Source organism: Ctenopharyngodon idella, chromosome 3, assembly GCF_019924925.1.
Source record: "Ctenopharyngodon idella isolate HZGC_01 chromosome 3, HZGC01, whole genome shotgun sequence".
Taxonomy (NCBI): Eukaryota; Metazoa; Chordata; class Actinopteri; order Cypriniformes; family Xenocyprididae; genus Ctenopharyngodon; species Ctenopharyngodon idella.
In genome coordinates, this window is record NC_067222.1 from 21,274,864 (window position 1) to 21,295,627 (window position 20,764).

The 20,764-nt window shown below is 38.4% G+C and overlaps 1 protein-coding gene across 2 annotated transcripts in view; it reads left to right on the forward strand.

Moving 5' to 3' along the window:
• LOC127509585 (protein shisa-8) overlaps window positions 1-20,493 on the forward strand; it is an 84,529-nt gene extending 64,036 nt beyond the window's left edge. The window contains exons 4-5 of one of the 2 annotated variants that reach the window (XM_051888440.1): window positions 5,443-5,553; window positions 12,855-20,493. In XM_051888440.1, the coding sequence (XP_051744400.1) occupies window positions 5,443-5,553; window positions 12,855-13,321 (578 nt within the window). In that variant the 3' untranslated portion in view covers window positions 13,322-20,493. The remainder of the gene's footprint in view (window positions 1-5,442; window positions 5,554-12,854) is intronic. The other variant, XM_051888441.1, reaches the window with a different exon arrangement.
• The last annotated feature ends 271 nt before the right edge of the window (window positions 20,494-20,764 follow it).

Consider the following 20,764-nt stretch of genomic DNA (forward strand, 5'->3'; position numbering starts at 1 on the left):
CTGCAGCTTTAAGGATAGTTTGCAGTTTCATCAGCAGAGGTCAGCTTCAATACTCAGCAAGGAGTTCTTAGACTGCTCTGCGTACACATTAAATTCAGCAGCAATTATACTCTAACAGAGTCCATTAACTACGTTATTACTTCAAGTTGAATGATTCTGATTGGTTAAGAAATAGATAAAGTTAGAATTTGTCCACACATGGATTGATAGACAGAAGCATGTCTCCATAGATTATACAGATGACAACAAAACCCTGGTTTAGGCATGGATTGACTCTCCAAGGTCATAGAACTGCTCTTCTAGGTGCCAATTTGTCAGGAAAAACAAGTCATTCAATCATCCAGGGTGCAAGTTGTTGGTTGTTCATGTCACCAATACTGATCTGTAACAAAGGATACTAGCGCACATACACAGATACATAGTCAACTTCAAGGTTGAAGTTGGTGGAACAGGATACTTCCCAAAAAACCTATAGATAAGTTGTACTCTCAGTGAGAGGTACAGACAATATTCATCATTATTCCCTAGTGTTTGAAGATGCTTTAATATACGTTGAAGAAGTCATTCAAACAATTTAATATTTAGAAGGATAAATATTGATTAATAACTTGATTATAAATCAGTCAAAAGATATATATTGAAGCAGCAGTGGATTCCAGAATCCACCCCCTTCAATAGACTGCCTATAAATTGATAGTTTTATATTGTACCACTATTTTTATTTGATTCCATCATTAATAATACTTCGTAGATTGTAGTTTAATCATTACAAAAGACTTATTTTTTCCTGGTTTTATTATACTCTTTAGTTTCAAATCAAAGTTTGTAACGTTATGACTTATCTTGGAGATTGCTGGTTTGATCCCTTGCTTTGAACTTTTTATTGAAGAATTGTTTGTAATCCCTGTGGAGAAAATGAATGGGAAAAGCACTTCCAGAACCAAAATAAATGTCAGTGCTGTACTTTACATATCATCAGCCTTTAGTGCTGCAATATTTAATTGTCATTTTCAAAATGATCAGAATTCATCCGGTTGTGAAAAGTAAACAAAAAAACACACAAATATATGCAGAAATCACATTTGAAAGCATATCTGGACTGCGAAGTAGAAACATACTTTTTATAACTCCGTGTGATTGCGTGCGCGCAATTACCCCTTTTAAAATGTGTCAGACAGTGTCGATAAACACAGTGCCTATGTCATGTGCACATGAACTATTGTCCGTGACCTGCGTCCATTTGCTGTGATATAACTTGGGGATTTAATTGTAACTGGACTGCATGTATGTGAGTGTTAGTGTATGTGGAGTAACGATCTGTCCTGCCACACTAAAAGCGCACATATGCACTTACACTAACATACATACGTTAAGTGCATATACACACACAAGCACATAGTGATCTGACAGAATTGGGTCAGTGTCCACACATCTCCACCCAAAGGGGAGGACACAGGATGTGCGTCCTAAATAACCTTTAGTGACCTCTGCACAGCATATAGACTGCAGATAATCGTGTATACAGCAGTCTAACAAACATCCGCCTCAGAATTAGACATAAATTGCATGCATGCACAAACAAGACCATAGGAAAGAAAAAAATGTGATCTCTTTATCTTAGTTGTTTCTACTAGACATCAATGGCCTTAAATTTTCTCAGAGGAAAAAGATGTGTATGATGCTTACAGGTCTCCTTCAGTTTCAGAAGAGATCTCAACAATGCCTCAAACTATACTCTACACTACCCACAATCTGAAGAAAACAATTTTATTATGGAAGCAGAAATAACAGTGACTGAACAGTGACTGCTCACATTAAGCATTGCAAATGACTTAATCAAAATTTTCTATCTACATTCTTAATAAACATTTATATTTTACGTCTTTTCAACTGTCTGTAAAGATGCTTTAAAATAGTAAAGCGGCGTTTCCACTGGAAGTTTCACCAGGAACTAGGGACTTTAGGGTGGTACTTGGTGTGTTTTGACTGCAGGGACCAGGGTCTAAATGAAGTTCCAGGTAGAAACTTCCCCCTCTGAAAGTCCCTGCTCACAAGGTAGTATTTTTTTAAAGTTCAGGAACTTTCGGGGGTGGGACTTGGGTGCTGAACCTGCTGATTGGTGGGGTTCACAAAGCATTTTGATCAGTTGACTCCACGCAGAATTTTATTTCAAGGTGGGGGAGTTCCTGGGACAAATTGTTCCGGGTAATTTCGGTGGAAACGAGGCTTAAGTATTGTAAAAAGTGCTAAAAACTTCTAATATGTCTTTTTTTAAACTTATAGTCAGTAGTCTTTTATTAAACTGTCATTTCTGATTTGATGATGTAATTAGCAGTGCTTTATATCATAAGATAAATAGTTTATTCCCACATTAAAAGATGTTAAGTACATAGTCATGTACCTTTTTTTTCTTTCTTGCGATTTATTATATTTATATATTTATTGGAGCTGGCTGGTTTTGCTTTAAAGGGGACCTATTATGCAAAATTCACATTTACATGGTGTTTGAACATATAATGATAAAAATCCACCCACTCCTTTTTTTAATCCCCATAAATCATAAGCAGTGTCTCAGAACAAGCCATTCGCAGATTCTGTACATGTGTATATTAGATCTGTGGCGCATTCTCTTCAAAAATAAAACTAAACTGCGTCATCAACGGCTCAGATGTCGGAAGTAAATGAAGACTGTTATGTTCACTCTTACATCCAACAACACCCCAATTGCTTACGAGACATTCTTGTCGCTACAGCTGCTCTGATGTCGAGACAATGTGTAAAACTCGCTCAGGGCGGGGTCTATGCTAATACGGTAGTGTCTGTCAACAGTCTTGGGCGGGGCCTGTACAAAGTGACGTCACTTTGTGCAAATTCTGTCCCTGCTGTTTACGTTTACAAACATAACCAACTGTGTTTATGTGAACTTTGTATGTTTTTTGACATCCTTGTATTTGACAGTTTAAGCACAATAAAACGTGAAAGAGAAATTAGTTTAATACTCACGTGACGTGTGCTTCAGATGTGTGCGCTCAGAAAACGATAAATTAGAAGTTTAAACTGATATAGCTTTAAAACACATGCAGATAATAAACTTTCATGATGAAGAAGAACTGCACTGTCCATGAGCATGATCACAATATAGATGATAATCAAAACTAAGGAGATGTCTTGTTAGCATTTAACAGAGTATATGATGGATGCAGGAGCTGGGAATGAAGGAAGCGCTATTCTGGATAGGGGGCGGGGAGCAGCAGCTCTAGAGTTGTCAAAAGTACCGATTTCAGTACCAATTGATACTGAAATTTTAAAAATGAGACGCTTTGAGCACTGTTGAGCGGATTCGTAAACATCTCTGATTGGCCATTGTGTTCATGCGCTCTTCGGATATGTCTGTGATTGGCTACAATGATCAACACACGGGAGCGTTTGAAAGCACACAGAAGTGTTTGAATTTGAAAGCGTTTTGAAAGCGGGAGTGGGAGCGTTTGAAAGCAGGCAACTATCAGCGGACTGGTACACGATAGACGCCTGCTTTCAAACCCTCCCACGTGTATCTGTGTAAGCGCTCGGTGAAGAGCATGACTGATGACTATTTACAATGTTTTTGAAGCGTTAATCATTGTAGCCAATCACAGACATATCTGATGAGTGCGTCAACACAATGGCCAATCAGAGGTGTTTACAAATCACTCAAAGCGTCACATTTTTTAAATTTCAGTACCGACGTAGTACCGAAGTCTGCACTTTTGACAACTCTAAGCAGCTCGTTTGCATTTAAAGACACAAAGACGCATTGTCTCGTTCCCTCTCTCAGGGAACTATGGTTATAGTCATAACCTGAGACGTTCCCTTTCGAGGGAACTCGCACTGCGTCCCGAAGGGGGGCGTTCCCATAGCGCCCCCTTCGGGACGCAGTGTCTCGTATAACTATGGTTATAGTCATAACCTGAGACGATCTGTGGGGTATTTTGAGCTGAAACTTCACAGACAGATTCTGTGGACACTTGAGACTTACATTACATCTTGTAAAAAGGGGCATAATAGCATAATAGGAGCAAAAGTCTTTTTGAAATGCCTTTGAAGAAAATAAATTGGGGAAAAACATCCAGAACCAAAACTGCTAAAAAAAAAAGTGGGTGGATGTTCACTGTTGTCCTTTATATGAACTCACATACATTTCTCATCGAATTCCTTTAAGAATAACTGATCTGAGCTTTGCTGTCCACATTTATTTTACAGTTCTACACTTGTATTATGTCAACAATTGTGTATTTTATTTCTCCAAAGGAAGCTTAACAGAAACATCAGAGACAATGTTAATGCACAAGACTAATTTTTTTCCCCCTGCAGTTTAAAATATCTAGAAAAACCTTTAAACAAGGTTTGTTTATTTGAGAACTGACATTGCATAAGATATATGCGTGTATTTTGTCTTATTGTACTGGTAGATGTTTTTCACTTATTTTTTTTTTTTAACTTGTTTATACTTAAAACAGTGCATTAAACCAAAATACACTTTCACTAACCCTGTAAAGCCTGACATATGAATTTTTTTTTTTAAAATGGAACATTTTATTGAATTTAGACAATCTAAAAAATTGCATGTGTTTTTGTTGAGTATCATATTTGATACATCAGGCTTTTATGGCTCATATAGCATGATATAGGAGAGTTTGATGAGGGAAAAAACACCTCAGTATTATTCAGAGGCTCAAACTGAGCAAAAGTATGCAATTTTGTGCAGTTGCTGATATTTATATGGCAGACATTCCGATAGCTTTATGAAATTATAATAAATTCTATAAACTCATTCAGCAAAGCTTTGATTATGTTGGTAATTTAGAGGCCTTGGAAATTTGCATATCAAATATGATACAGTAAGCTTTATAGGGTAAAAGAGACTGTATATTCTCTGAAAACTTGTTGTAATATCTTATGCATTGCTGCTTCTCAATTAAACTGATCTTGTTTTAAGGATTTTTAGATATTTTAACTGTAAAAAGTCAAAAAAGACTAAAGAACTTAAGTCATCAATTTTTGCAGTACACTTACATAAAACATTAAGACTGCCTTATGCAAGAGCAGCCTACATTTACATTTATACAACAGACACTTTATTTAAAGTGAACTGAAGTACATCCATAGCATTAGTACACATGTTCCCTGAGAACTGAACCCATGACTATCGGCGTTGCTAGCGCTGTGCTCTACAGGAACCTCTGAGCTATAAGATCTTCCTCTGGCTATGCATGTCCTACGTTCTCCTTTACTCACTTAAATTAATGGCAGAGTTCCTCCTAATCACATGCACTCGTCTGTCTACAGTATAAATGTGCTGACTTCCCATTTACTAACGCACCCCTCCTCCTTGTGTCCCCTTCTCTCCTCTTCACTCCCTTTCCTCCTTCTCCATGCTCCTTCGCGCTTTCTCTCTTCCTTCAGAGCATAACCACCTGAATAACGTCACGCTTCCTCCTTTGAGTCCTGCAATGGCTCTATCCCAGCCACACAACAACCTGGGCTACAACAAATACTCCTCTCTCAAGACTATGGGTAAGACACACACACACACACACACTCACACACAATATCCACACAAACAGCTGTCACATCTTGTAATGTACACCATAAATGCCACGCATGTTCATCAAGGTCACTTTACCCACAACCACTGATTACCATTGCAAATGATTCTCAGTGTCATTGACTGCAGGGAAAACACACAACCTCGCATATATTAGGACGATAATCACATAAGCAAATATCACCTCTCAGATCAAGCTGAAAAACCCCTCTGACATGTTATTAATATAACAGCGCTATTAATGTCTCGCGGATGATCTCGGGAGTGAGTAGAGTACATATACGGATATGCTAATGGACACAGACACAAACACACACTTAGTAGTGTGACCTTATCAATCACAGAAGGGGCAAATTCACAAAACAATTAATATTAAAAATATAGATTTAATTAATATTAACACCCCCCCCCCCCCATGCATTCATACACTGTTCAACTGTGTTTTTGAAACAAGTCTCCAATACTCACCTACGCTGCATTTATTTGATCAACAATACAGTTAAATTGGCAATATTGTGAAATATTATGACAGTTTAAAATTCTATTTGAATATAATTTAAAATGTAATTTATTCCTGTGATCAAAGCTGAATTTTCAGCATCATTACTCCAGTCTTCAGTGTCACATGATCCTTCAGAAATCAATCTAATATGCTGATTTGATGCTCAAGAAACATTTCTTATAAGTATTAGTTTTAAAATTTTTTACAAAATAAATTTTAATCCATGATACATTTTTTTTTTTTTTTTAAGTATACATTTAGTTTTACCTTTTCAAATAGTAAGTTTAAAATCATGACAATCATGACAACTCTTGGAATAGTTTTAGCATGTTATTGAATATGGCATTGTTGATGTATTTGGTCTTGGCGGACTAGATCTGCTACACTGCTGCTGCTGATTATTGCTGCTAATAGATACACAGACATGCTGCTGTGAGCATGTACGATATGCTGCTGCTGCATAAATAGACACGCATAACTCCTGTAGCAGATCTAGGCAGGTGGAGCTGGGGGAGGTGGAGGGTTTCAGAGGAACTCTGATAGGCTAGTCCTGCAGCGCGCTAAGATTGGATCACAAATGGACGACGCTTAATACAGGTGGGGTCTAAAATGTATTGAGCTTGTCCACTTTCGACTACTTCCAGTCGAAAACACATTTGACCGGATTGCTTTCGTAGTGTAGACGCTCATGTGGTCGAATGCATTCGAACAGCCCCAAAAGACTCTCTGCCAACTGAGCTAATGCGTAAACATTATGGGAAGTGCGCTAGCCAGATTTAAACTTTGTTCTAATTTCTTGTGGCTATCAGAGCAGAAGCGAAAGCTGCTGCTCTCCGTGTCTTTTTCTGTTGTCTCCTTTCGAGTTCATGTAAATTGTGAGAGCTTCTTTTGTCCATTAGATCGAAAGATCTGAAAGCCCATACATTTACCCACCCATAGACCCTCCCCGCGAAGAAATCAGGACAGAAGTAGTTGAAAGTGGACAAGATCGATCGACCAAACGCATCCTAATACCAGGGCCTAAAGGACCTGTCAGTCTGTGTACTCTAGAGTTTCATGACTGAACTAAATATTTATTTGAAATAGAAATTTTTGTAACAATATAAACGTCTTTATTGTCACTGTTTTGAGCAATTTAATGCATCCTTGCTGAATAAAATAATTAATTTCTTTAAAAAAAAAATCTTTCTGACCCCAAACTTTTGAAAGTTATATAAAGCAAACCTGTGAACACACAAGCCTTAAAGCACTCAACCAACAAAGCTGCTTTGAAACTATAGCTACAATATATATATACTTTAAAGCCGTTTAACAAGATAAAAGAATTGTACACTCAAAAATAGAAATTCTGTCATCATTTGCTCACCCTCATGTCCTTCCACATCCTTCTAGCTTCTGTGGAACACAAAAGACGTAATTTTAAAAATGAAAAATTCTGAAATGAAGTTTATAAGTGTATTTAATTTGCTATCCTAACTATGCATGATTATATGGATGCAACAATTGCTTGCCAGCTTGTCAATGTGCCAGTAGTCTCAGCCTCAGACATCACGCACGGGCCGTTGGCTGAACGTCTGATTCATATGGCACACTTAACTAGAAACACTTCAGGATTTTCGAAGTCGTCATCTGGTTGGTTGAATTCTACAGGATGTCCAGGGAGACGTGTGTGTCGCGTTCTTTAACGGTCCGTCTGGAAACAAATGCCTTGACGCCAAACCCCCTCGTGGAAGAAGAACGCCTTCGTGTTTACAACTGTGACAATGAGCGTTTATCAGGATCAACTAAACGCTGGATTTAAAAGTATGTGAAGTTCGTGGCTTCATTGTTGCAGTAAACTTGCACAAATTAATAATTTATTAGATGCACGCTGGTCTGTTATTGTAGAGGCATCAACTTTACATTTTCCCGCCCCTAAACATGATGCGGAACAAAGCGAACTGTGATTAGTTGCGTTACATGTCAGTCAAACTGCCTCTTGGGCAGTCCTTGGCCAATGAAAGCTGCGATAGAGTCCAGACCTTCTGCTGTCAGTCTGAAGGTCTGGCTACGCGAGACTACTGTGCCAGTACCCTTAGAGGGACTAGTTTGTATCTTATTTGCCCTAAAAAAAGCTTCATAGTAGTACCTTAAGGGTACATATCACTAAAGGTACTATGTTGAGAACCAAAGACATACTGTATACATAGAATTCTACTGCAAAATTTTCTGTCTTAACGTACATGTAAGAATGAACATATTCCCCTTGTGATCTGCTCAACATCTCAGCTAATTTGGCCCTTCTGAAAGTCAAATTGTGGCCTTTTCAGCTCACAACAATTATAGTATATTCATTAACAACACAGGCTGGGGAAGCTGTTTCTTAAAGCACCTGCTGCTAGGACTGTGTTGATAAGGACACATTTACAATTCAATGCGTTTCAAACTACATATGTGACACATACACACAAGCACACACTCACTGGATGTCAATGCGCTTGTGTCAGAATGCAAGACACTTGGCACAGCAGGCTGGCACACATGACCAGCAATGGCATGACAAGGGTGACGACAGCAGTGCACAGGCCAAACACACACACACACACACGTTTAATGGGGACTTTCCATAGACAATGATTTTTATACTGTACAAACTATATATTCTATCCCCTAACCCTAAACACACAAAACTCTCTGCATTTTTACATTTTCAAAAAACAATTTAGTATGATTTATGAGCTGTTTTCCTCATGGGGACCAAAAAATGTTCCCACAAGATCAAACATTTCTAGTATTACAATCCTTGTGGTATTCCAATGTAGGGAATACTGTACCTGAACCACACAAACCAAAGCTTGTTATTTAAAAGCAGAGTATGTGATTTTTCCAAGTTTAAAACATTTTCTTCAATCACAGTTTAAAGTCAAGTTTAGTCAAGTTTAGCTATGTTTCTCTTTCACTTAAGAAACATAGCTAAAATTCATCCTTTTTTAAACCAGAAAGATGCAGAAAAATTCATTCATGCTCTTATCTCAAGTAGACTCAATTATTGTAATAGACTTTTTACTGGTCTCCCACAAAAATCAATGAACAGACTCCAGCTTATCCAAAACTCTGCAGCTCGGTTGTTAACTAGAACCAAAAAAAAAAAGAGAACATATAACACCACTGCATTGGCTTCCTATAAAATTTAAAGACTGAAATGCAAAATAAATATATGCTTTCTTCTCACCAAGTTCTGAATGTTCTTTTATGCAAGAAAGAAAATAAGACAAGATTCACCCATTTGATTTTATTTCTGTATAGCTATTGTGGGATCTTACTAATGCAAAACATATTGCAGGCTAAATATGTGAAACAGGAACATCAAAGAGATAGGAGAGGATAAAACACAAAGATGGAGAGGGATTTATTTTTCCCCTTTCAAACGTTGTGTAGTTATACAGTTCGTCTGCACACATGCGCATGCAATCCCTGGCACGGTGTCTACTGTTGGATTATTGCATTTGGAAAGCTTGCGGTGGATCAGCCCTGACTGCGCTGGCAAAGATATCGGATGGGGAGAGTTCAGCAGGGCAAGTGGAGGGAAAGATGAAAGGATGACGGGAAAAAAGGAGGGGGAACATGCGCATGGGGAGGGGGTGTAATGAATAGGGTTGGAGCCAACTTGTGGCAGGTGCCTAAGAAAGCTTCCCAGCATCATCTTAATTAAAGAATAACGATTAGAAAGTGATGGACAGATATAGAGAGAGTTGTGAAGAAGGAAACAAAGATAGAGGCAGAGAAAGAGATTCAAGAGAGATGAGAAACTGTCTATCTGGTAAAGAGGGGAAGAGACAGTAAGAAAAAAAAAGAGAGAAGAAATGGACATAGAGGCTGTCGGTACATTTACCGTCTGTTCATTAGTTTGATACATATGCTTACTCTCTGAGCACTTCCTGTGTCTGACATCATCAGGCAGTTATGTCACTTTCTCTCCTGTTGCAGCCTGAATGTTTCTGAGGACCAAACACACACACAGCGATTTCTATCATGGTGCGGACTTTCCATTGACTACGATTGCATTTATACTGAGCTAATGATCTGTTCAAGATCTTAAACCAAACTCTCCCATAAACCTTTTTGAATTTTTACATTTTATTACAACATTATTTAGTATGTCTATAAAGTAAAGCTGCACAATTAATTGTTAAAAGATTGTAATCTCGATTCAAACACCCACGCGATCTTATTCCTAAATGACAATGATTTGGCATTAATGTTTATTGAACCTTTGACAAGAACGATCACACCGGAACATTCAAATCTGACCCAGAGAGCAGTTGTCATGTAGTTATAAATCAGTTTCACAAATATTCTTTTCAACCACGAAGTATCATAATTTCCGTTCACAGAAGTACTGGGATAAATATTTATAGTTCGTATATAAACACCGATGTCCATGGTAGCGATCAAAATAGAGTAAATCACCTTTTGGAAATAAACTGAAGCTTCAAATAACGATTGTATCGAATTGATTACATCGTTACACCAGTAGGTGGTGACAAGTACCTGTTAAAAATGTATTTGTCATTGAATCATTCATTCAAGAGATTTCAAAAACACTGATGCATCCATTTATGAAACAAGTGAAGTCTTTATGAGTGAGCCATTGAATCATTCATTCAAGCCGATTTTTTATAATTTTAGAATAATTAAGTTTTTTTTAAATAGACTGCATCAATTAACATTTTGTCTGAACCTGTAGTAAATTACTGTACATGTTATTTTGTTTAATTGTCTGTATAGAATCATGGGAGAATGGTGACCTATATTTTAAACAAAAAAACAAACAAACAAAAACAAACAAATTTCAGTTTATCCAGAATCGTGCTCTACTATAAAGGTGTTTTCCTCATGGTGTCCCAAAAATTAAGGAATATGCATAAGCGTGTGTGTAGTTGTGTAGCTGTGCAGTACTCTTTTTCAAGCTAGTTGTGTGTATATGGCATAAGTGTGTGTGCGTATGCATGTTAAATATGTTCTTCTTTTGCTCATTATCAGTGTAATATATCTTAGTGTCCTTCTCTTTAAACACACTTCCTAAATAATTCATGCCTACTCAACGTACACTGCCCACATTACCTATTCATTGGTCCTTCACTGGAAGTCGACTGAATTGTGATTCTTTAGCTCCTCTCTTCTCCTTCAAATTCAAATCAAAACACTCCTCAATTTAAAAGCACACAAATGTGCTAATGGATGTGCAGGAAATAATATGAGCTAATCTGCATGTCTAACCGCATTAGCAAATTACTGTTTGATTTACTATCCACAGGAAAAAATTAACATCCTCATTTAGGTAAACTCTGTCATATTTCTAAACACAGATTTTGTCACTTCTTCAATCACTTTCAATCACTTAAGATGTGCAGTGCTGAGACATGGCTTTGGCCCACAGCATGCGGCATTGTCTCTAAAACCCCTTCAGGTTTCATTCTGACCTTCTAAGCTGATTGTAATAGTAACCGACATTCGCTCGTGCACAACTACAAACAGTGAGCTCGTCCATACTGATGCGGTCAAAACTAATCATAACAGTAGTGGCTAATGCCAAGTTACCAGTTTTACTGACTACAGTATTTTGGCAGAAACAATGATTACCATCGGGCCAGGATATATGTTTCAGAGCACACATACACATGCATTGAAATTAAGCTATGCTTGTGTGCCTTGCTGGCAGCTATTTGCCTCATGCATTAGCTGTGACTTAATCGATAACGAGAAGGGACAGTATAGGAAGTCAGGATGGAAAATGAGAAAAAGGAGAGAAAAATGACAAAACCGTAAAGCAAGGTTGTTTATGTCTGAGGGCAGTGAAGCGAGAGGCCCTGTCTATAGCTTGCAGTGCTCAACGGAGATAGGCTAATTTGACGAGACAGGCTAAAAGGCTAACTCTCTGCTGTCAACTGTTGCTAACATGCTAACCCACTTCAACCTGAAAAAGAATAAAATAACCAGCCATTACTATACTGTTCCTAACCCTAACTTGTTTCCATTTCATAAGCAGCTAACTTTTACCAAGCCACTGTAAATATCACTAAATAAAATATTACACACAACAGTGAATAATAATTATAGCTCACGTGCAGTTTTTGTAGTGAGACTATAGTAAACACCAGGTAAAGCCATGGATGGTTCCTCCCAGCAAGTACAAAACATTCCACAATGTTGCTTTTTGGTTGCAGTTTGGTAATGTTGCAGTACAAACGTTTTTAAAAAACCTGCATCATAGATTGTCTTTGTGGCTCAAAATGTCAATATAACACATTTTTACCATACAATCAAAACCAGACCAAACTGCAAACTGTTCCACTCTCTACTTTCAGCTATGTGCATCAGCACCTCTTCACTTTAAATTTCTTGTATTGATTCTTTCAAACAGTGTCTGGCCTCAGGACACATATATTCATTTTTCATCATGACCATGATGTGTACAGCCATAGCTCCCTCAAATGAATGCATGTGCGTGCCTGCATGTGTGTTGCGTTATGCTAAAGTGCTGAGGGCATCCTCATGTCACACTTGATGACCTTCTGCTCCAGGTGTTTTACTCATTAGATCCTCTGAACACTAAATATAGCAACTATAGTCTGTGACAAATACATTAGGTTTGTACACTATATACTGTAGGGTACGTGAGTATAGAAGCAACACTATTAAACAAATCTATAGCATATTTGTCACAATGCTATGTTGTATTTTAGCCTCTATCTCTCTAACTCTTCTCCCTGCCCTTTTTCCCTGCAGACACTACAGCAAGGGATTACTACCCCAAGAGCTACCCTATGATGGATTACACACACCGCCAATCCTCGCCTGCAACCTTCCAGCCCATTGCTTTCCACCTAAAAGATAAACCCTTCCTTCCGCCTCCAGACATACATACTCCTTTGGCCATCACCATTACATCGGCCCAAGTTCCCAAGCCCAAGATCTCCAAGACCAATACACACCCACTCACCTCGACCTCGGCCTTCAAAGTCTGGGACCCCAACAAGAGTCATGTCCAACATCAGGTCCCTCTTATGGCACAGTCACAGCCACCACTGTCCCAACCTAACTGTCGGCGCCAGGCCTTCACCAACAAGCGGCAGTTTAGCATTGAGACTCTTCCAGAGTTGTTCACCCAGCCTCTGGGGTACGGACAGTCTCCACACCTTCACCCGAAACACAAGGGACTGCCCACGAACAGCAAAACGGAAGTGACAGTCTGAGGGGAAAGTCTAGAAAGGACACAAACACAAGAAAGCATGATTTTGATTAGACACTGCAACTGGATGGATGTGAAAGCTTCTGCACATGTGTTTCAGTTATATTTATAGTATATTCCCTCCTTGTACATGTTTTGGACTAGATTTATATTCATTGTACTATAATATAGAGAACCGGAGAGGAGGGGTTGCATGGTCTTGATTCTGATTCTCGATGGGCCTTGAATCCCTGGTGATCCAACTTCCCTCTAAAATTCTGGCCTTGTACTGCTGGCCTTCAGATGTCTCTTGTGGCCCTGACCCATGTGTACGATAGCAAAAGGCAGGAGCCCTGCACCTCAGGAGCTTCACACCCTTTCAGACAAGGCCATTGTGCTGTCAACTTCTATCAGCCAAGAGCTGCCACACAGTGAGTTATTATTCAGACAATTCTAGACCACTAAGGACAAAGAACAGCGAGGAAGCATAAGGAAGAGGACATTGAAGAAACCAAGGTGTCCTGTGAGAGAGAAGAAGAGAGGGAGAGAGTTTATGATGTCCAAGGGTTTGTTATTTCAGTCAATGGATAAGGGTCTAGGTGAAATCGGCAAAGTCCAATGTCCCTAGGACTCTTTACCTCAACACCTTCATCAAAGGATGCAGTCTTGTCTAGGGAGCGGAACACCAACATCACTTCAAGTCATAGCTATTCTGGCTGCTTCTATTTCAAACTCTTGTTCGAGAGGTAAAGACAAGGTCAATGAGCAAGTCTCTATTACCGACAGACCTCAAGAGAGACTTTTCAGGGGACAAAAGTTGCCCGCAGAGATAAGGTGCCATAGTGACGGAGGAGCACACATCTAGGTGAACAAGTCCGGCAATGTCATATGTAGCACTGCCAAAACAACTTTCCTAAAATGACCAATGTGTATTCTTTGCAATATCTGTCAAACAGCCTGCTTCCTCTGAATACTTCCAAATGTAAATAATTACGCTTCTGGTGAAAGCAAGAACCTATTTTACCGATCGTTTGGTGGCCAAATCTAGCATGTAGCGGCAATACCTACACCTTGTAGCATCCTAATGCACACGGCGTGGAAAACTATTAAATATGGTGCTGGGCATCGGTTTCAGAGTGAAGAGTTTAGGTGTCTCTGGAATTGCTCAAGAGACCAGGGAAAATGGTAGCAATGCTAGGCCTATCCGTCCTCTCTCGCCTGGGGCCAAATGACTGATGGACACAGCTGTCAAACTCACTCACTCTCTGCTCTTCCAAGCTGTTCCCAGCCAGGCGTTTGGCTGCCACACTGCCACAGAACAGCAGGGGGCGCTGTAATTGATGACGGCCTGCTTCTAATACAGCAGATCCAAAAATATGTTCTCCAACGCTTTCTGTAGACTTGTTCTTTTCTTGTCTGTTTTGTCTTTTTCATCCACAAAGGATCTGAATGGAGATTTAGCGTTCTTGCTCGAAGACAAATGCAAGGCGACAAAACAAAATTTAATTATGCACCAATTTAAAGGAGACCTGCAGAAATGTCTGATGGCGACCTCTTGCTTCTTTACATGACAATAAAGCATCTGTGTACTGAGCAAACAGATGTGTCTAAAAAAATAGCACACTTTGTTTGAACAGCCTTGTGAGATTTTACGGGCCAATGACAACTAATGTACAAGCCACCTAGGGACTTATTCAAGAGTGTGAAATGTTCAGAGTTCAACGAAACTGCTCCTTTGGGCTGCTTGCAAATAAAACGGCAAGAGGCAGAGATGGATTATTGAACTCGGAACGAGAACACTAGATTCCATTATACTCATTGCAGTACACTTTACAGCAATTGAGCTTGTAATGAACTATAAAAAGGGACAAAAAAGGAAGTTCTCTCTCTCTATTCTCACCAGATTCATTTTGGAGTTAATTTCAACTTCTGGACCAACTCCAGGGACAGCAGCTCCAAAAATATGACAGCAAATACAGTTACAGCATGTTCCTGGATGGCTATTTTCAACCGTTGAATTGATGCGAGGATGTATCAACATGCTCTCATGGGTCAGCGTTGAGTCAAACTATCCTGAGCTACAGCAGTGCTTCATTTTGTCTCGGTGGCAATGACTCCAGAGTGTCATTGGGTTTCAGGGGCAAACCCTGGAGGACAGACACGACTGGCACAGAGATGTCAAGCGATGCCAAGGTGAGCCAGCTACACAACCCTCTGCCTGGAACGGAGCCACTTTGTCGGCCAGGAGGTCATAAAGTCTGTCTTTGAGGAATGCTCGAGAAGAACAGAGTAGATTTATCTGTCAATAAAACCACAGTGACAAAGATCAGCTTAAAACCTGAATCAAATGAGGAATAACTTCCTGGAATAAACTTTGTACAAATCAAGTACAAATCAAAGCACTGGATTGGTCAGGTTACCTCTTTAATTCTGCAGGTTAAGGACTAAAAAGTGAAATCAAGTGTTGTTGAGTGCATTCACATCTGTTACAAAGAAACACAAGCTGTAAATATCTTCTTCCGAATTCCTTCGGTGTGAAGACTCGTTTCCAGTGGTTATTTTAAACCACCCAAATAAGCTGAATGACTGTTGTTTCTGATTTCTTCTTAACATACAAGTGTTCTACCTGTGATGTGAATGCCACCGGGTAGCATTTTATCTTTAGCAATATATGATGTACTTTTTACTGTTTATGTACTATTTGCAATGTTGTTTTTTTTGTACCGTAAGCGTAAATGGAATCAGAGTCGAGTCTGCCGCAGTTGACAACCATTTGATGGAGATGAAGTGCTTCCGAATTTTAACACCCTTCTCACTTTCCTTACTAACTTAAAAGATGTCTTGCCATATTTTAAGCTTGCGCTATATGTATAAAGCATATGCTTTATTTAATCATTTTTAAAAGATGTATTATAACCAATGCTTGAATGACATCTTAGTTGCCAGTCCAGAGACATGTAATATGTATATTAGAGAATCACATTGTTCCCATTTGTTTGATGGCTCCATTCGTTTGGTGGTATGTTTGACCAGTCTAATCTTATGCACTATTCTAAGCTGTACCTTTTGTCGATGTATAATTAGGATGAATTCTACTAAGGGCTTTTAAAGAGGTGTGTGCTCTTAAGAGGAGTTGCCCGTGTTGAACATGGAAAGGGTTAGTTTTTCCCAATGCAATGAGGAGTGCAACTGCTTGTGTTGAGTGGACAGAGTTTACTTTGGTGAATTCTGTTTTGTGATCAAAAGTTGAGAAAGTTTCTAGCTGTAACATACTCATAGGTTGTGTAATACCATCCATCGCGAAGCAAAAAATGTTCCCTTCTTAAGAAAACAGGAATGTTCTTGTTTGAACCCAGAAAAGATATGCAAAAACGCGTTAAGGGTATATGAGAGCTTATTACAGGCGTGGAAAAAGACAACTGCTCTAAGATTGAACTTACCAGCATTAAAGGAAATCCAAAGCCAGCTACAGCACTGCAGGTTGATCCTAATTAAAAGTCACTGGTTACATCATCGATAAAAAGAACGACAGGAAGACTAATTAGGCTTGAACAAGGCCAGGTTTTTTTACCGCAACACTAGCATTGAGAAATATCTCCTGTCACATTTGTGTTTTACATGTTTACTGATTATATACGCCCGTTTATTCATACATCAGGTTTAAAAGAGCAAAAAGTTTAATATATAAAAATAATGTGTAAAAATGTATGTATATGATGTGAATATAATGCAGCATTAGTTTACAGCCTTTCACAAATACACACACACTCTAGAGCTGAGGATTTGACATTGTAAACACAGTGTTTTGTGCGTGTAAACTTTTTAAATGCTTTTCTAGGTGCAGCCAGCTGATGTTACATCATGTCCTAAGGGTGTGACACAACGCGTTTCCAAGTAATTTATTTGTCCAAAATGCCATGCAAACACTGCAACAGTGACAGCCTGGTTTCTGGAAGTATTATTTCCAAATGATATTTCATTGAACCAAGCAAATGGCTCTGAGATAAATCATTAAATCAATATTTAGGCAAAAAGTATTTTGAATTTAAAAATGGGAAAAAGAAACAAAAGCATAAGACTATACTTGGCATTTTTTTGAAGTGATGAAGTTCTCAAACCAAGAAGCACTGCAAATGATGTAACAAAATCAGCAATAATGGTACAATGTAAAATGATTCATTATCAAAGTCATTGATTATCAGAAATAGTATTGAGTATTATGCTTGAAAATATTCAAACATAAAACTTTAATTATGCCATTAGCAGCGCTTTATGGGATCAAAGGGGATTTTACTACCTGTTGTGCTCTAGCAAGCAGGATTTTGGACCAATAAGATCTCACTGTTGGCGGGGCTACCCAACACAATGCTATAATAGTCATGTCTGGTTAGGACACAGGTTCCCTTGCTGAGATAAACAAAACAGTATACTCTTTCCCTTCCTTTAGCTCTATGTCATCAGCATTCACTCTCTCTTTTCCACTCATCCTAGCTTCCTCTTCTAACTCCTCAAGGCTCAATGGACGTTCACATTAAATTCGATTAAATTGTTGGGAGTCACAGAGTCTACACTGTCTGCATTCTTAATGGTAGTCACTATATTACATGGTAGTTTATTTGCATAAAATTGAACCTACCTTAACTTTAGGGTTGTTGTCGTTTGTGTCACCCAGTTAATTGTCATCCCTCAATAAAAATGGCAAATCACCGTCAGTGTGAACGTCCAGTCACCATCCATCTTCAAAATGACATAAATGTACACACAGGACCTGTAGACAGGGGTGTAAGAAATACTGAGAAAATATACTTTTGTATGGGTACTGTGTCGATCAATATCACGATTTTTGATCATGGTGAGCATAAGAGACTTCTTTCAAAATTAATTAAAATTCGACATCAAACCCTTGAACTGTAGTGTAATTGTACATAGCTTCATTTTGACATTTCAGACTTTCTTTAGTAAAGTAACTTTGATGCAAAGCAACCTATTTAATCATAGTTGTCTTCAGTGTCCCGAATATATGACTCTAGGACACTAAAATGCGTTTAGTGCTAAACTGAAATCATTATTCTGAAACGTAAACTGTGCATTGTGCAGATCGAACATGTTTGAGTCAATTTCATCTTCAACAATGGTTACAATACGTTGTGGTGATTGATGAGATGTTTTTTAACAAGGATGAATGACCATAGTTTGACCAATTACAGTACATTTTACATTGATTTTACTGCTTGTTTCTCTGGATTCCGGGACCTTGATATGCCTTTTTTAGTTAAATAAATTATATATTCTTAATAAAAGAACAGAAAAGAATTTCCAGAACAACACTTTAGTGACGAAGCACACAACATTTTCAAGTACCTTATACCCTTGCCTACAGGAACCCGAGCAGCCAGAAACTGATCATCAAACTTCAACTACTGCACCATCTCACACTTGGACAGTTTCATTGATTATAATCTAGTTTTGTCGCATCACTCACTTGCAGTGTAGACCTCATATTACAGTAGTCTCCCTCTCCTTCCTTCTCTCTCTGTCACTGTCTCGTTTGTGTTTGTTCCTCCGTCTCTCATCGGAACAGTAGGAGGCGTAAGTCTCAGCTGTCGGTGATATCTAAGTTAATATGGGTCTCCTGAGGCTGGGGAGAGAGAGAAATGGAGGATAATACAGTACATGATGATGAAGAACTGTGGGTGGAGAGAGGAGATCTGTCATCCTCTCCTCTCGTTTCCATGTACTCCATCTCTTTTGCTTGTCTAATGCCCCATTTCCATATCTGCCATGCTTTTTTTCCTCTTTAAGTCTGGCTGCACTTTGAGGAGATGTTGAATAATTCAGAGAAATAAAAATTTACAGGATGGTGAAAGAGAGAGACAGTCAGAGAAACACAGCTGTAGAAAGCACATGAAAAACTGGCAATTCAAATGTGAAGCTGGAATGCACCTATTTGAGTTGAACCACAATTTATTGTCGTATAAGTGTGTAAGTTGTACGTTTTTAGAAGACATTTATGGACTGTTATGATGTCTGGGAAGGTTTGGCTTGACTATTAAGGAATATCCTATGTTCGAAACAAGCTTAAGACCCTGTGAATTTGCTTGATTAGCACCATTTGGTGCCCTGTGTTGACATTTTCTATTGAAACAGAAAGTTTGAGTGGGGCACAAAATCTCATCCCCTTTTTTTTTTTTTTTTTTTTAAATAGCTAACAGGAATGAATCATGATTTGCTACAGGTGGTATCAGGGGGCGGGGCATTCTCATTCTACAGATCTGATTGGACAAAAATCTGTTCAGTGCAGGATGACTCAACAATATTTCTAAGAAACTCTTAGACATTTTTTTAAATGGAAAGTTGTGAATGTGCAATATGTGCTAGCTATTTTTAGCAACTTTTAGGAATACATTAGCCTATAGGTTGTTTCAAAAGCTATCTGACATGGGTTAAAAACAACAAAAACTATTTTCATTGGGTCTTGAAGCTATCATCAAAAACATCTGTAAGCTTCTGTCGATAACCTTAGAAAATATTGTAATTACAACCTAAAACAATTTAATGCATTTACAATGGAAGTCTATAGCATAAACATCACCATTTCAAAAGTATAAATGCTAAACCTTAAGATTATGTGTGTTAAAATGTTTGATATTTCTTACTAACCTTGTCTGTGAAGTTATATCCAAATGAACTGCTGACAGACTTTAAACTTGTTTTGAGCTAGTATATTCCTTAAAAGATTTACAGAACACTGACTACTAAAACTGTCTAATAATACAAACTACAAATCCCATGATTTAATGCAACAATTGTTGTAACCATCAGGTAGAAAGATGTCTGTAAATGCTTTCTGTTAGGTCAGCATGAGATCTACCTTATTCAATAAATAAATAATGATTATTATTATTATGAAACAAATTTTTTACTAAGCAATGAAATGACTGAACATATGGTAGAGGAAATGTGATGTTAATGATAACAAGAGCAATGATGATGATGATAATGGCAACAGTAATCATGCCTACACAACAGCAAAGAAAATGCCAATTGTTTCTACGACACTAGTTGCAGTTTATAAGGAACATACGGACATGGTCCAACTGATTTAATGGCTTTTTAAACATCTCTTTATAACAGAAACATTGTTAAGTGTTCTTTGTATAAACTTGTTTAAAAAATAAAAGGCAGAGTGAAACACTCCTCTGGACTGAGTCTGATTAATGATGCCGGGGAAGGTCACCCAGGGATCTATCTATTTCTGCTATTTCTGGAAATATCTACTTAAAAAAACATCAATCAGCATTCACTGAGTAACAGAGAGTGTATACTGCTAGAGAACTATATAGACAAGCACTGAGGTTTTATACAACAGTGTGATGTTATCAACATGCTGCAAAGGAACCTATTCAGGGCTCGACAATAAGGACTACCCGATGGCCCGGGGCCAGTGTGAACGACGCTCGGGACAGTT